This window comes from Podarcis bocagei, assembly GCF_964188305.1.
Source record: "Podarcis bocagei genome assembly, chromosome: 16".
NCBI classification, from domain to species: Eukaryota; Metazoa; Chordata; class Lepidosauria; order Squamata; family Lacertidae; genus Podarcis; species Podarcis bocagei.
The window spans coordinates 34337552-34354647 of record NC_138142.1 but is presented as its reverse complement, the minus strand read 5'-3'; the positions used below and the strand labels follow the sequence as shown (position 1 = coordinate 34354647).

Sequence of the window (17096 nt, the reverse complement as noted above, 5' to 3'; positions counted from 1 at the left end):
GGGGGACTCCAAACAACTCCCGGCGCCTTTAACAAACTACAGTTCCCAGAGGTCTTTGCGGGAGGGGAGCCGTGGCTGTTTAAAGTGGCAAATGCTGCTTTAAATGCCCAGTGCAGGTGGGGCCTGAGACATTCCTGGCCCTTTTCTTTTCCCCTGGCCTGGGTGGCGGGTTCGGATCCTAGGTCTCCTCGCTCTCACTCACCTTTGTTGGTCTTGCCCACCACCGTGGCTTCAAGCCAGCGGCTGTTGTCCTTCTTGTAGTAGACCCCAAACAACACCCCGCCTTGCTTGGGGGGCAGGCGGAAGGTAGAGAGCAGGTAGAGGTCACGGACGGCCAGCAGCTCCGTGCGGATCTTCTCGGCCACATTGGCCATATGCCTGGGCTCCGTCACCGACAGGAGGTCAAGTACTAGGGGAGGAGCAGCGGGAGAGCAAAGGTCAAGCATTGGCAGAACTGGCTGTCCGTCACAGAAGAAAAAGAGTTTCTGTCGTGGCACTTTCTCCCTCTGCCTGTCTGATGCACGTTCGTAGCTCGGTAGGGGGAACATCTGCTTTGCATCCAGAACGTCCGAGGTTCAATCCCCATCGGCAGCTTCTCACAGGGCTGCTTGAAACCCTGGAGAGAGCTGCTGCCAGTCAGTGTGGACAATACTGAGTTAGATGGACCAACGGCCTGATTCATAGAATCATAGAATTGCGTGGCGAGTTCCACTGTCCCCAGTGGAAATAAAGACACATGGCACAATTATTAAGGTTAATGGGCTAAATAAGGCCACAACTTTATTGGTTACAGGTGATGAGCAATATTGGCTTAGGCACATAGCTGTCAACCGTCCACTATTTGGCGGGAAAGTCCCTTAACCCAGCGCCGTCTCCCGCTGCTGTCCCTTATTGATGATGTCCCTTAAATTTCCTGGGTTTCAAAGGAAGCAGCTCCTCTCCCTCCCTGCCTCCCTGTCGGCCAGGGAGGAGGGAGGCTCCAACTGTGTTGCTTGGCTGCGTTGCTCACCCAATAAGGAGTCTAAGAACAACTGGGGGGTGGAGCTTGCATGCCTTGTGCCAATCAAATCGGCCGCGTTGCCTGGGGACTCGCCTTTGCTCAGCGCTTCCCAGCGGAGAGGTGATGGTGGTTTTCCTTGCTGCATCCCCTTTGCCGGGTTGCTGCGCTGTGGGAACCACCGCTTGAGGCTTTGTTTGGCTGCTGGCTGGGCTTTCTGCCTTTGGCTCGGAGGGGCTCAGAAGTTGAACATACCTGTGCTTGGAAAATCCCTTATTTTGGCTGCTAATCCCTTAATTTCGAGGCTGCTGGTCCCTTATTTTCAAATCTGTAAGTTGACAGCTATGCTTAGGCATTGGTCCTAACCGACTATATCCGACTTCAGCCCGTCTGCTTGAAGTCCCGGAAGGGTTAACCACCAGTAGGGGGAGTCCTGCTGATGCACATCAACTAAGTATTCCCCTGGGGTCACCGCTTGGGGGCGTGCCTTAGGCCCTCAGCTCCATAGGCTTCAGACAGGGCTATGCCCCCCAGAAACCTTTATCGGACTACCCTTCAATATGCGGGGCAGGTGATGGCGCTTCCTCCCCTCTTCCAACTACAGAACAATACCTAACCGCTAATACCCAGAAAGTTGTGACGATTTGCTACGAGGCAAGCGAAAACCAAGTGGCTGGTGCCAATTTGCCAAGTGAAAAAAATTCCTACCAGGCCCCTCAACGGCGACCAACCGAGGTCCAGAGCAAGGTCAAGGACAAAAACCTTAAAGGGTGGGACGGTGGGAAACTGGAGCAGCTGGAGGTGGCAAAAGAGGGAGATCCCAGGCTGTGCCAGGGATAAATAGGGGAGGCCATGCCCCCCCCGAGCCAGCCAATTGGCTGTCCAGGTGGTGACGCGGCTGGGGATTCCCTCAATTGCGCAGAGGCTGAGAGTCAGCCACCGTGCATGTGGTGGGGGCGTGAAGCCTGCAACACCACCACCTTTGGCAGGGCGGAAGTGGCTTTGTATAGCTGGAATCACCCTCGTTCAACCCCCTGCAGTGCAGGAATATGCAGCTGTTCCCATATAGGACTTGAACCTGCAACCTTGACGTTATCAACACCATGCACCAATCAGCTGAGAACCATGAGGACTGGAACCTTACCGGTCTATTTAAGGCAGGTATAGGCAAACCCAGATGTTTTGGTACTGCAACTCCCATCATCCCTAGTTAACAGGACCGGTGGTCAGAGGTGATGCGAATTGTAGTCTCAAAACATCTGGAGGGCCGAGTTTGCCTATGCCTGATTTAAGGGAAGGGCCATAGCTCGGTGGTGGGATTTCTGCTCTGTGTGAACAAGATCCTGGGTTCGAGTCCCGGTATCTCTAGGTAGGGCTGGAAGAGACTCCCTTTCTAAAACCCTGGAGAGCTGCTGCCAGTCAGCGCAGTCAGTGCCAGCCAATGGTAAAAGGTAGCTGCCTATGTGAGCCAAGAAGGCCACAGACAATTTCCAAGTGTTCTGCGGGATGGCGGGTAAGTTTGGCTCAGGAAAAGATGCTGTGCTTTTAGAGCCAAGCGCAACTCCTGATCTCCACACAAGGTGGCGGGCTAGATGTGTTTCAACCTTTCCCAACCCTCCACCTAAAGTAAGGTCTTCTTGACTTTAGGATTTTATTCCATACCCTCCAACATTTCTCCTATGAAAATAGGGACGTCCCATTCCATAATGATGATTTTACTATTTATACCACACACATCTTCCTGGGTTGCCCCAGCCACTCTAGGCAGCTTCCAACATATATAAAAACATAATAAAATTTTAACATTTTTTAAAAACCTTCCCAGTACAGGATTGCCTCCATACCTTCCAACATTTCTCCAATGAAAATAGGGATGTCCTAAGGAAAAGAGGGACATTCCAGGATCAAATAAAAAAAGGGACGCCTTCTCTAAATCAGGGATGTCCCTGGAAAATAGGGACACTTGGAGGGTTTGTTATTCTCATCTACCTTGATTTCTCTGCCCTCCTTTCACATCAGGATAATTTACTGCATTTCCAGAACAAAATGCAAGCATCCAGCTTGTTCCTGTGTCAAAACATTATCCACTGCAATGCAAGCTCATGTGTGTGTGTTGTTTTTATGATTGGAATTATTATAATTTAAAGGCAGGGTGTGTTGCCTTGAGAGTGTCTCTAGCTGAATGTCTCTTTCATTTGCAGTCGCAGCAGACAATGTTGGCAGGACTGCCCCACTCACCCAACCTTCATGTAACTGAGTCACTGCAGAATAATACCAGGATGGAGATGGGTGTAGCAGGGAGGTCAGCGCAGTGGGAACATACTGGCAGGGAGTCTAGTTCTGCTGGTGAGTTTGCACCAGGTCAACTCTGCTGCCTGCTGCCTCACTCCAGAAAGGATATTGTTTAGCTGGGAAAGGTTCAGGGAAGCAAAATTAAAATTACCAAGGGGATGGACTGAAAGGTTGCAATGTTTGGGACTTCTTAGTTTAGTGAAAAGGTGACATGATAGAAGTTTATAAAAATTATGCCCGGCATGGAGAAATTGGATAGGGAAAAGTTTTTCTCCCTCTCTTATAATGCTAGAACGCATGGATATCCAATCAGTGGCAGGGCGTGGGGTGGGGGCCAGAGGGACGGCTTCCCCAGGTGAAAAATTGTTAGGGGCACAACATTTTGACACCCGGTGCTGCTTCAACATAGCTGCGCGCTTGCATCGCTGGGCTCCGTTCAAAACGGCTTCTCAGTGCGAACCAGGAACTGACCTCTCCAGACAATGGAACGACTCTTCTTTTCTTATCTCTGCAGCTTCATGGCAGATGAATGTCTACGTTTCCCTTCCTCCCACACGTGCTGCCCCGGGCACTAGCAACCCATGCTACACCACTGCAATGAAGCTGAATGTTGGAACAGATAAAAGAAAATCTTTCTTTGTTAAACTGTGGAACTCACTCCCACAAGAGGCATAGATGGCCACCAGCTTGGATGGCTTTAAAAAAGGTAAAGGGACCCCTGACCATTAGGTCCAGTCGTCACCGACTCTGGGGTTGTGGCGCTCATCTCGCTTTATTGGCCAAGGGAGCCGGCGTACAGCTTCCGGGTCATGTGGCCAGCAGGACTAAGTGCTTCTGGCGAACAAGAGCAGCGCACGGAAACGCTGTTTACCTTCCCGCCGGAGCGGTAGCTATTTATCTACTTGCACTTTGACGTGCTTTCGAACTGCTAGGTGGGCAGGAGCAGGGACCGAGCAACGGGAGCTCACCCCGTCATAGGGATTCGAACCGCCGACCTTCTGATCGGCAAGTCCTAGGCTCTGTGGTTTATTTTTTTTTTTTTATAATAATTTTTTTTATTGCTTTTTTTTCCAAGGTCAGAATACATCGTCAGTAACACATCAAAAGCGGTTTTACAAAGAAAAGAAGAAATTATAGAAGAAAATTCACTTTTTCAAATCAATTTTCATGATCAACCGGACTTCCCCACGTCCTCCATCCCCTGCTTTCTTTACAATAAAAATAAACAGCAAATTAATACCTTAATTCAAATGTTTTTGTGTTTTCATTTAATTATATAGTCTGCAATTTATACTTTTCTAAATCATAACTTAGTTTCCATCATTTACCAATCTCAATACTGAAGCATGTTTTTCCCAAAAGCTTAGCAAATTCTCAACATTCATATAACTTATAGTGTTTTTGTAAATAGTCCTTAAATTTTTTCCAGTCCTCTTCCACTGCCTCTTCTCCCAGTTCTCGGATTCTGCCTGTCATTTCAGCTAATTCCATGTAGTCCATCAGCTGCGAATGCCATTCTTCCAGCGTGGGTAACTCCTGTGCCTTCCAGTATTTGGCTATAAGAATTCTTGCTGCTGTAGTTGCATATAAAAAGAAGGTTCTATCTTTCTTTGACACTCTCTGGCCCACAATGCCCAGGAGGAAGGCCTCTGGTTTCTTATGAAAGGTATACTTAAACACCTTTTTCAACTCATTGTAAATCATTTCCCAAAAAGCCTTCACCCTCGGGCATGTCCACCAGAGGTGAAAGAATGTTCCTTCAGCCTCCTTACATTTCCAACATTTATTATCAGACAAATGATATATCTTTGCAAGTTTGACTGGGGTCATGTACCACCTGTATACCATTTTCATAATGTTTTCTTTTAAGGCACTACATGCCGTGAATTTCATACCGGTGGTCCACAACCTTTCCCAGTCTTCTGACATAATGTTGTACCCAATGTCTTGTGCCCATTTTATCATGGCTGATTTAACTGTCTCATCTTGAGTGTTCCATTTAAGCAGCAAGTTATACATTCTTGAAAGCACTTTCGTCTTAGGTTCAAGTAGTTCTGTCTCTAATTTTGATTTTTCCACCTGGAAACCAATTTTTTTATCTTTTTTAAAAATCTCTAAAATTTGGGCATAATGAAACCAGTCTCGCACCTTTCCTTTCAATTTTTCAAAACTCTGCAACCTCCAGGTATCACCATCTCTTTCTATTATCTCACAGTATTTTACCCAGCCACTCTCCATGTTCCGTAGTTTTATAGCCTTAGCCTCCATCGGTGATAACCACCTCGGAGTCTTACTTTCAAGTAAGTCCTTATATTTAGTCCAGACAATGAATAGAGCTTTCCTGACAACATGGTTTTTAAACAGTTTGTGAAGCTTTACCTTGTCGTACCACAAATATGCATGCCACCCAAAAGCATTACTATGCCCTTCCAGATCTAGGACATCAGTGTTTTCTAACAAAAACCAGTCCTTCATCCAGCAGAAGGATGCAGCTTCATAATACAATCTTAAGTCCGGCAGGGCAAACCCCCCTCTTTCCTTTGCATCTGTTAATATCTTAAATTTTATTCGGGGCTTTTTGCCCTGCCAGACAAACTTCGCAATATCCCTCTGCCACTTTCCAAAACATTCCACTCTGTCCACGATCTGGAGGGTTTGAAACAAAAACAACATTCTTGGCAATACATTCATCTTAACTGCTGCAATTCTTCCCGACAAGGAAAGTTTCAATCTTGACCAAGTTTCTAAGTCCTTTTTGATTTCCGACCAGCATTTTTCATAATTATCCTTAAATAAATTCAGATTTCTCCCAGTCAGGTTAACCCCCAGGTATTTCACTTTTGCAACCACATTTAATTCTGTTTCCTTCTGGAACCCATCTATTTCTGAAGGTGTCAAGTTTTTTGCCAGAACCTTGGTTTTTTGTTTGTTCAACTTGAATCCCGCCACCCGACCAAACTCAGAAATTAGTTCTAAAGCTCTTTTTGTGCTGGTTTCTGGCTCCTGTAATGTCAAAACCAAATCATCTGCAAAGGCCTTCAGTTTGTATTGTTTTTCTCCGACCTGTATTCCTTCCACCAGCTGGTCCCTCCTAATCAGATTCAGCAACACCTCCAGGACAGAAATAAATAACAAGGGTGATAGGGGGCACCCCTGTCGTGTCCCTTTTTCAATTTTAAATTCCTCTGTCACCACACTGTTTACTATCAATTTAGCCTTTTGTTCTGAATAAATTGCTTCGATACCATTTTGGAACGCCCTTCCCACTCCCATCCCTTCCAAATTTTTCTTCATAAAGTCCTAGGCTCTGTGGTTTAACCCACAGTGCCACCCGTGTGCATTGGATGGCTTTAAGAGGACAAATTCTGGGAGGAAAAGGCTGTCCATGGCTACTAGCCATGACGGCTCCATTCTACCTCTACTGTCAGATGCCTTCTGCCTCTAGGTACCCGTTGCAGGGAGTCGCAAGTGGGCAGAGTGTTCTCGTGATCAGGTCCTGGTCGGCCACTGCGAGAGTAGATGGAGTAGACTGGCCCTTGGCCTGTTCCAGCAGGCTGTCCTTGTGTGCTTATGGAAGGCACGGCAAATCCTGGGAAAAGGAGGCCTCCGGCTTGCAGCCTTCCAGCCCGATATTTATTTACAAGAATGGATTGAGCACACTGTCTCCGTTCAAGCACACAGAAGCCTTTGCATCTACTGGGGGTTCTGTGGTCTCCTTCTGGGCAGCAGGAGAGGGTCCATATTCACAGCCTCGCCACCCGCCCCGGACCAGACCTCCCAAAGGTGTGTGCGGTGTCTGATAAAGAGTCCACCTGGAACATCCTCAGATTCCACTCCCTGGCACAGAAGTCGAGGCAGATCCTGCCCAGAACTTTAAGTACAAACAGATTAACTATATATATCTAAAACCAAGAATACCGTTAACACTTAATTTGGACAGCTGCTACGGAAAGGAATGTTACAGCCGTTGGCGACGATTTGGCCCCTGGATGGATTAACAGCTTGCCTGGTTTTTTTGTGGGGGGGGGGGATTGGCTGCCAGTCTGAGCAGCACAGAACCTTGTCACAGAGTTAAGCATAAGAGGAAAAGACCATAGGAAGAAGATGCCTTACACTGAAACAACTATTGGTCCATCTAGGCTAGTGTTGCCTACACTGACTGGCAGCAGCTTTCCTGGAGTTCAGACGGGGTCTTTCTCCCAGTCCTACCTGGAGATGGTGGGAATTGAACCTGGGACCTTCTGCATACAAATCAGGGGCTTGATTCATCCTCTGTTCACACATGCATCGGGACAAAGCATCAGAATGGACTGTGCCACTTGGACTCCAAGTGAAGGGGAGGTTTTATTCCACCCCTCCGCAACACACGCAAATGCTCCTCTCTATAAAAAGCTCCCTGCCCATTGCTCTCCCTGAAGTGCTACATTTCTCCTCACAGAGAGTTCAATTGTTTTTTGTATGTGGAGGGAGAAGCTTCTCAAAGTGTCTGGAGTGATACAGTCCATTCTATTGCTTTATTTTGGTTATCTGTAGACCCTGATTGAATGGTCTGTACCACTTTAGGCCATAGGAGAGAAGCACCACTTCCAAATGCTCCTCCACATTAAGATGACAACAAATCCCCGCAAGCAGAAACACAGCTCATCAGGGAGATGTGTCCTAGGAGACCAACGGTTTGCCTTTGGAGCTGGCTTTCTCCATGCAGGGAAAGGATGGTGTTAATGCAGGGCAGCATTCAAAAATGTGGCATCCCCCCCAACAACATTTGAAGCGCTGAACTCTTAAACTTACGATATTATCTCAGTCCCCCTCTACTTCTCCACCACCACTCTTCCTATTTTGATCACTTGTTAGATTTGCAGAACTAAGAACACCAGCACCAATATATTGCTTTATTTATCGATACTAAACTATTTCCTTTTTGAATTATGGTGCTGGAGGAGACTCTTGAGAGTCCCATGGACTGCAAGAAGATCAAACCTCTCCATTCTGAAGGAAATCAGCCCTGAGTGCTCACTGGAAGGACAGATCCTGAAGCTGAGGCTCCAAGACTTTGGCCACCTCATGAGAAGAGAAGACTCCCTGGAAAAGACCCTGATGTCGGGAAAGATGGAGGGCACAAGGAGAAGGGGATGACAGATGACGAGATGGTTGACAGTGTTCTCGAAGCTACCAGCATGAGTTTGACCAAACTGCGGGAGGCAGTGGAAGACAGGAGTGCCTGGCGTGCTCTGGTCCAGGGGGTCACGAAGAGTCGGACACGACTAAACGACAACAACAACAAACTATTTCTTTACATTGACAGCCAGTGAACCTTAAATGTTTAGAATATCTAACTGGGGAGAGTCGGGTTCAGAAGCTCAGCGTCTCTTGGCTCAGCCTACCTCGAAGGGTTGTTGTGAGGATAAAGGGAGAAGGAAGAGGATGTAAACTACCCTGAGCTTCTCGGAGAAGAGAGAGAGAGGGGGGATAGAAGGATGATTTAAAAAGCAGATCCAAACGTGTGTGTCATGGGATTAGAGATGGCCATAGTGACTTGGGGACAGGGAGGGTTAAATTGTTGTCCTCCTTGCCATCTTCCCTTCCTTCTCTTACTCAGAGTTGCACCATCTGCTTTGCAGGCTAAAGGTCTCGCGTTCAATCCCTGGCATCTCCAGCAGGGCCGAGAATGCCGTGGTCCCGCCTCCCAAACCCTGGAGACTCCCTGTCCAAGATAGCTAGACTAAGAGTCTGACTGCGAGGAAACATCTTGCTGAAATCAGCCCTTAATTCAGAGTCATGAGGACTGGAATCTTACTTTAGATTTAAGGGGAAGGACTATTGCTCAGAAGCAGAGCATCTTCTCTGCATGCAGAGTGTTCAGTCCCCGATGGCATTTCCAGGTGAGGCAGGAAAAGATACCTGCTAGGTGGAGCAGCAGTCTGCAGCATCCGATGCTCCTGTTTAAATCAGCCTCCCAACATGAGAAGGAACCTGGGACTTTCTGAATTCAAACCACATGCTCTGCTGTTAGGTGGTGGTTCTTCCCAGAAATGTGAAGCAAGAATCCAGACCTCGTGGTTTTGGATAAAAGGTCAACAGTATTGAGCCAGTTGGACCAATGGTCTGGCTATTGATCAGTGCCCTCTGTTGTGATTTAAAGCAGCCATGAGGACTAAGAAGCTTACTCTACGTTTAGAAAAGGACCATTTTTGCATTCGGCTGATTTAAACAGATTGTCTCATATACAAGTCAGACCACTTGGTCCATCAAACTCAGGACTGTCGACACTGACTGGCAGCAATTGGACCATTGGGTCCACCTAGCTCGGCATTACCAACACTGACTAGCCCCATGCTGCCAACACTGACCAGCAGCAAAAAAGACCACTGAGTCTGTCTAGCTCCGGATTGTCGACACTGACCGGCAGCAATCAAACCGCTGGGCAGCAATTGGACCATTGGGTCCCCCTAGCTTGGCGTTACCAACACTCACTCCGTCCATCTAGCTCCGTGCTGCCAACACTGACCGGCAGCAATCCGACCACTGGGTCCGCCTGGTCGACACTGGCTGGCAGCATCTCTCCAGCAATCCCTCCCCGTGATCGAACCCGGCACCTTCTGCCCCTAAACCAGAGCTCGGGCAGCGCTTCCGGACGAGCGAGCCCTTCGGGGATCGAACCCGGGACTTTGGCTGGGCTTGGACCGAGCGCGCCGTCCCCGCCGCCCGCTTACCTTGCAGCCCCTGCCTGGCTGCGCCCGCTGCGCCCAGGAGGAGGAGAAGGAGGAGCGGGAGGCGGCGGAGGGCGGCCGGGGGTCTTCGCAGGAGCCGCTCCATCCTCGCAGCTTCCAAGCGCAGGAGGAGGAGCGGGGCGTGGACCGGCGGCCGGCGGGGCGGCCGGCGGGGGCGGCGGATGGGGGCGCTCCGAGGAAGGGGCGGCGCCGCCGCAGGGACAAAGGGCAGCGGCAGCGGCAGCCGAGGCTCGCTTGCAACGGCGCGGCCGAAGAAGCGCTGCCTCCTCCGGCGTCCCTCGCTCCCCTTCCGCGATCCGAGCCGAGCCCTCCCTGCCTCTGCGCCCGCGGATCGGAGCAGGTTTCCGGGCGGGATGGGGGGCACGGATCGGGGGGAACAGGGCGGGGTGGGGATGCTCTGCTCGCCCTCCCCGAAAAAAAGGAAAAAGGAAAAGGGAGCACGACTACAGGACCTCGCCTGTCCTCAACGTGGACCAAGTCGCGGCGTCCGGGCTCCTGTCCCTTTAAGGAGTCGCTTGCAGTTGCGGGTTTCCATCTGGTGTGGCTTCTCTCTCGCCCCCCCCCCCCCGCCCACTAACACACATCAAAAAGATGCAGTGAGGGGAGAAAGCTGCACGGGGTGGAATTTTCCGTCCCGGGATCGCTCTTAAAGCGGCAGGATACTCTGCTGGACCGGATCGAAAGAGGGTTCCCTCCAGTCCAGCGTGGGCTTTCCATCCGGTGGCCAAGCCAAATAAACAGCATAATCCTGCGACAGGGGCAGCAAAATATGCCCTCTGCTGTCGTTGTGCCCAGTAACTGGTAATGAGGTAGACTGCCCCTAATCCTGGAGGCTCAGTTCTTCGTCCTCAGGGCAGATAGATAGATAGAGAGATAATTGTAGATAGATAGATAGATAGAGAGATAGAGAGATATATATATAATGGTCGGAGACCAGCTTATAAAACGCAATTGGGGGTACAGTCACAGAAAGAAAACAATTAAAACAATGTACAACAATAAATTTAAAATTTATAAATGCGATAAGCATATATACACTTAAAACTTTAAGATAAACTGCTGCAGGGAAGCTGACCCAGAGTCACCCATGGAACCGAGTTTGGGAATTTTCTTAACAAACTAGTTTGAGTCGGGAGATGGTCTGCACCTACAGATCTGTACACAGAATCTGGTGACCATACGGGTCGTCTTCTGATCTTTGCCTAACAGGAGAAGGTCAATTTTTTGCTTTTCTGGGAGGTCAGTGAGCCTCACCAGCAGGGGATCAATGGTCTTATTTTGTGCCTCTACATAAAAGGGACATCTAAAGAACAAGTGTTCTGGGCTTCCTATCTCCCCCAATGAAGAGGCACAAAGTCTCTGAGCATATGGGACTTTTTTAAAGGCTCCTTCCAGGACCGGCGAGGGCAGAGCCGAGCTTCTGGCAAGTGTAAAAGCCCTTCTTGCATTTTTGGATACGAGAAAGAAGAGATATGCTGCCGGTGTGGCTATATCTCTCGATTTCTCCAATTTTATAGTCGGGGCACCTTGAGCAGTCCTGTTGTCTCTCGGTGTCTATGATTCTTTGCCTGACTGTAGATTTTGCCTGGCCCAAGACCAGGCTTAGAAGGGCTCGAGGGGCAAAACCCAGTTTCTGAAGGGAGTTCAGGACTGCTGTCTGCCAGGGTCCTCAGAAGAGAAGAAGAAGAGTTTGAATTTGATATCCCGCCTTTCACTCCCTTTAAGGAGTCTCAAAGCAGCTAACATTCTCCTTTCCCTTCCTCTCCCACAACAAACACTCTGTGAGGTGAGTGGGGCTGAGAGACTTCAGAGAAGTGTGACTAGCCCAAGGTCACCCAGCAGCTGCATGTGGAGGAGCGGGGAAGCGAACCCGGTTCCCCAGATTACGAGACTACCGCTCTTAACCACTACACCACATTGGCAGGCCAGGGCAAATAGCTGCTGCTAGCCAAACAATGGAACATGTCTTGGGCTCCTCCACACTTCCGCTTGTCCCCGGGGGAATCGGAAAAGCACTCGGACCTGTGCTTTAGAGGCACAAGACGAGCAAAGTGTGAGCGAGTCCCTGGCGATTCTTTATCAGGACACTGGCAGACTGCAGAAGCAGCACCAAACAGGAAAGTCCTGGGGTTCTGGTTTCAAAAGGTGGCCCGTCAGATGCACCCACTGAAGGGGGGTAGATGGCTGCCCCCCACCCAAGCTGTTGGTTCTGCAGGGTGTGATGTTCACAGGTAGGCTGCCTCTGAAGATGGTGTGTTGACTCTTCAATTTATTAAGAATAAAGGTAAAGGGCCCCCTGGCCATAAGGTCCAGTCGTGGCCAGCTCTGGGGTTGCGACACTCATCTCGCTTTATTGGCTGAGGGAGCCAGCGTACAGCTTCCGGGTCATGTGGCCAGCACGACTAAGCCGCTTCTGGAGAACCAGAGCAGCACACGGAAACGCCGTTTACCTTCCCGCCAGAGCGGTACCTATTTATCTACTTGCACTTTGATGTGCTTTTGAACTGCTAGGTTGGCAGGAGCAGGGACCGAGCAATGGGAGCTCACCCTGTCACGGGGATTCGAACCGCCGACCTTCTGATTGGCAAGCCCTAGGCTCTGTGGTTTAACCCACAGCGCCACCCGGGTCCCTTTATTATTATAAGAATGCTGGAACATAGAAAGAGTCCTTCTGGACCAGATCGAAGGCCCGACTTGCCCAGCATCCTGTTCTCCCAGTGGCCAACTTGGGGCCTATAGGAACACCACAGCTGGGAAGACCTGGGTGCAATAATCCCCTCTGTACTTGTTGTTCCCAGCAACCAATATTCAGAGGCACCTTGGTACCCCACCAAGAGTAGAGCTGGAACACAGCCATTGAGGTTATATTCTCCATGAATTCCTCTAGCCCAGGGGTGAGCAAACTTTTTCAGCAGGGGGCCGGTCCACCATCCCTCGGACCTTGTGGGGGGCCGGACTATATTTTGGGGGGGAAATGAACGAATTCCTATGCCCCACAAACAACCCAGAGATGCATTTTAAATAAAAGCACTCATTCTACTCATGTAAAAACACCAGGCAGGCCCTACAAATAACCCAGAGGTGCATTTTAAATAAAAGGACACATTCTACTCATGTAAAAACATGCTGATTCCCAGACCGTCCGCGGGCTGGATTGAGAAGGTGATTGGGCCGCATCCGGCCCCTGGGCCTTAGGTTGCCTACCCATGCTCTAGCTCTCTTTCAAAGCTGTGCCTCGCTGTGGCAGTGAATTCCATCGTTTAATTATAACTTGAATAAATAAGTCCTTTCTTTTATCTGTTCTGAATGGATGTCCAGTGGATATCGGGGATCGAATGAGAAACTTGTCTGTGCCCAGGATGTGCTCTCCTTCCCATTAACAGGAAGAAATATGGGGCGAGATCCCTTGAAAGCTTGGGGAGGACATCACTACCAGCTGGCAACCTTCCTTCGGAAACAGCCCAGCAAAGAGTCGCTTGCAGGAGAGTACATGGTTGTGCTTGGCTCACGAGTGCAATGGCAAGATCCGTGAAGGCCGGCATGAACTGAAGATGCACAACTGGAGATGGAAGAAAAATTGGATCCAGTTTGCATTTAAAAGCAAACCTACCTCATTACCCGTTTCAGAATGAAAGCACAAACCAAAACAAAGCCATCTTTCCAAATTCTCACTTCTCTGAATTTTTGCAACGTGGTTCCCCAGCCAAGTCATGGTTACAAAAATGCATGTTTTGGTAAAGCGTGTGTTGAAACCCTATGTGAGTGAAAATAACACACAATAAGGCATTGCATCACATTAGGGAAAATGGCTTTGCAAAAAAATAATAATGTGTCTATCAGGCGAAATTGCATACAAGAATGCGTCCGTTGGGAGAAATCCACACTAATGTGCTGTTATCTCAGAAACCTAGAGCTGGAAGGGACCTCGAGGATCATTCTAGTCCAAGTCCTTGCAATGAAGGAATTTGCAGCTGTCTGGGATCGAACCTGCAACCTCGGTGTTGTCAGCAATACGCTGTAACCAATTGAGCTATCCAGCTAAAATGCATTATAAATAAATAAATAAACTGCAAGCTGATGTGGAAAACTGAATAGATCAGAAAAATGAGAAACTGGGGAAAATCCGAATGGACAGATTCGCCTAGAATATATCCCGAATTGCCAGCGACAATGCTCTTGGGTTTTATGGCAGATGAGTCTTATGTAGAAAGGACACTTTGACACCAATTGAGTGTTTACTTCACAAACACACACACCATTCCAGCTGCTCATATTGTTTCCGGCCTGATGCTCCCAGCATATTCTTTGTAATGGGATGCCTCGTGGGAAACCACTCCTAAATGAAATAAATCTTCCTCCTCCCTAGCTTGTGTAGACAAGGACTGTCCCATCTCTGCTCCCCCTTTGCCCCACCACCCTCTCTCTCCTCCGATGGATCCTTGAAGATCTGGGCTCTTGTCTTTCACAGAGCTTCCAAGATGACCTCATTGTTTTTCTTCCAAGACTTGGGTCGGCTCCCAGGAGCTGGAGAGGGGCGCTTTTTTTGTTTTTTACTGCTGTTGAGGTTTGGCCCAGATCCCTCTCTCCACCCAGCGAGAAGCAGGATTGCGGGCACGTGGCATGTCCTAGGGATGAAGGGAATCCCCTTCCCATTTTTCAGAGGTAGCGGGGGTGGTGGGCAGGGAATACATATTCTGAGAAGTCTCCCTGCAAGGCGCATTTTTCTGTGGCTGAAAACGAGTGCATCCCTTGCAGGACCCAATGGAAGCGAGAAGCCCAGACGTTATTCCTGCACACATACACAGCCATCAGTATGGGGCACAGTTATCTTAGGAACATAGGAAGACAGGAAGTCAGTCCATTTGGTCCATCTAGCGCAGTGTTCGCAACACTGACTGGCAGCAGCTGTCCAGGCTTTCAGGCGGTGGGTTTCTCTGAGCCCTACTTGGAGATGTAGGGGACTATAAGAAGGCTGATCGCCGAAGAATGGATGCTTTTGAATTATGGTGCTGGAGGAGACTCTTGAGAGTCCCATGGACTGCAAGAAGATCAAACCTCTCCATTCTGAAGGAAACCAGCCCTGAGTGCTAACTGGAAGGACAGATCGTGAAGCTGAGGCTTCAATACTTTGGCCACCTCATGAGAAGAGAAGACTCCCTGGAAAAGACCCTGATGTTGGCACAAGGATGGTCCCAAATAAAGGGTTGGTTGAAATAGGAACAGAGGGTTCTTCAGCACCAACTCAGGGGTCTTGAGATGCTCTATTACTTAGCAGAGCTCCCTTGGATGGGAAGACTTCCCAGTGGTTTGTGGGTCGGCAAAAAGCACAAGCCACCTGTGGAACTCCCTGCCCCAAGAACTTAGGCTATCTTCCTCTCTGTTTGCATTCTGTCCAAATCATAATCATATCTTTATTTGTACTCTGCCCATCCAGCTGGGCTGCCCCAGCTACTCAGGGCAGCTTTTGCCTTTCAAACTTTCGGTTCTGCTGCTGATTAATTCAATTTAATGTGTACTCCGGTTTCGGTGTTTTCCGTGTGCGATGGCCAGCCTACTCAGAGCAGACCCATGGAAATGAATAAAGTTAATTGTGCCCGTTGATTTTGCCCTTGACACACACACACACACACAAATGTGTTTCAGCCCTTTGTGAAATAGGGAGACGCAGCTGTTGGTGGCTGGGGCAGGACCTGCAAGAAGCCTCCCCTCCCCAGAAAGTTGGCCAAGACGGTTGTCCCCTGAGCGGAGGCCAATCCCTCAGCCGGGGCCGCGACAGGCCAAGCTGTGTTTACGCTTTGTTTCCCCTGCCGCCATAACAACGGGGCCTAGTTGCGTCCAGGTGGGCCTTCCCTCCGCTTCTCCTCTTGCCTAGGGGAGCCTCATCAGGCCGCAGAGACAAACTCGAGCCAGGCTTTTGTGGCCAGACAGGGCCCCGATCCAAATATTTCCTCATGAAACGGGAATTGGAGGAATATTCCTTTCTGGATTCCCTCTAAATTACAGAGCGAGGCTTCTCCCTCCCTCCCCTGCCTCCAGAAGCCTTGTTGTCTTTCCATGGCAACCCTTTTGGAGAGAGTGTGGCGCGGGCTGGGTTTTGGATCCAAGCCTCACGCCACCTCCCACAAAAATACCAGTCGGCTTCTGGCAAGGACTGCAGGTTGAGACGGGATGAGCAAGGCAGCTGAGAAGACAGAGGGTCTTTGCACATTCGCATGAAAAGCCCTGTCTTTCAGAAGCATCGCTGCCTCCGCTGTGGAAGCAGAGCTTAGGCATCATGGCTAGTAGCCATGAATTTGCCCAATCCTCTTTTAAAGCCTTCCAAGTTGGTGGCCAGCACTGCCTCCTGTGGCAGGGAGTTCCGTAGTTCGAGTCATAGCTGTCAACTTTCAGATTTGCAAATAAGGGATCAGCAGCCTCGAAAATAAGGGATCAGCAGCCTCACCTGTCCTGGGGACAGTCTACGGGATATCTAACAATCCGGGATAGCAGTGGGAAGCGGTGCTGGAATTATTGAATTTCCCACAAAAAAGGGGAAGGTTGACAGCTACGGTTCGAGTATGCGCTGATTATATCTTGTCTGACTGAGCTGGATAGTTTCCCTAAGTTGTCGGGATCTGGAGAAGTAGATATCAGGCTGCCCGTCTCTCTGAACTCTCTATAGATTCTCCTAACCTCGGTTTTAATTGCTATGGTTTCTTTGTCAGTCCAATCACCAATCCCCCTCTTCTTAGGTCACCTATGCGAGTGCAAGTGGGACAGTTCAGTTATTAAATGTTGATAAATTTGTCAAACCGAGTGACTCCAACAACAGGGGAAAGATCACCTTTCTCTGTTGAGAACAAATGGATCACACGGTCATTGACTTGTATCCTTGAATGCTGGCGTCTCCTTTCTTTTAGCAAATGTTTTGTGCCACTGGGGAAGTGGTAATTCTGTATTGATTTGTTTTGGATGTTGTATGTGATGCCAATAAAAGGTTTTACGGTTCGATACGAGCATGCACTGTGCAAAGGAGGATTTTATCTGTCCTGAATCTTCCAACGTTCAGCTTCATTGAAAGAGAGGGAGACAAACTT

The 17096-nt window shown here is 49.2% G+C and overlaps 1 protein-coding gene across 2 annotated transcripts in view; it reads right to left on the bottom strand.

Moving 5' to 3' along the window:
- The window catches only part of THBS3 (thrombospondin 3), a 49988-nt gene that overhangs the window by 28681 nt on the left and 4211 nt on the right, over positions 1-17096 (bottom strand). Inside the window, exons 1-2 of one of the 2 annotated variants that reach the window (XM_081173513.1) lie at positions 10003-10161; positions 203-409 (exon numbers count right to left, since the gene is read on the bottom strand). In XM_081173513.1, the coding sequence (XP_081029639.1) occupies positions 203-409; positions 10003-10105 (310 nt within the window). In that variant the 5' untranslated portion in view covers positions 10106-10161. Of the gene's footprint in view, positions 1-202; positions 410-10002; positions 10162-17096 lie in introns of those variants that run through there. The other variant, XM_081173514.1, reaches the window with a different exon arrangement.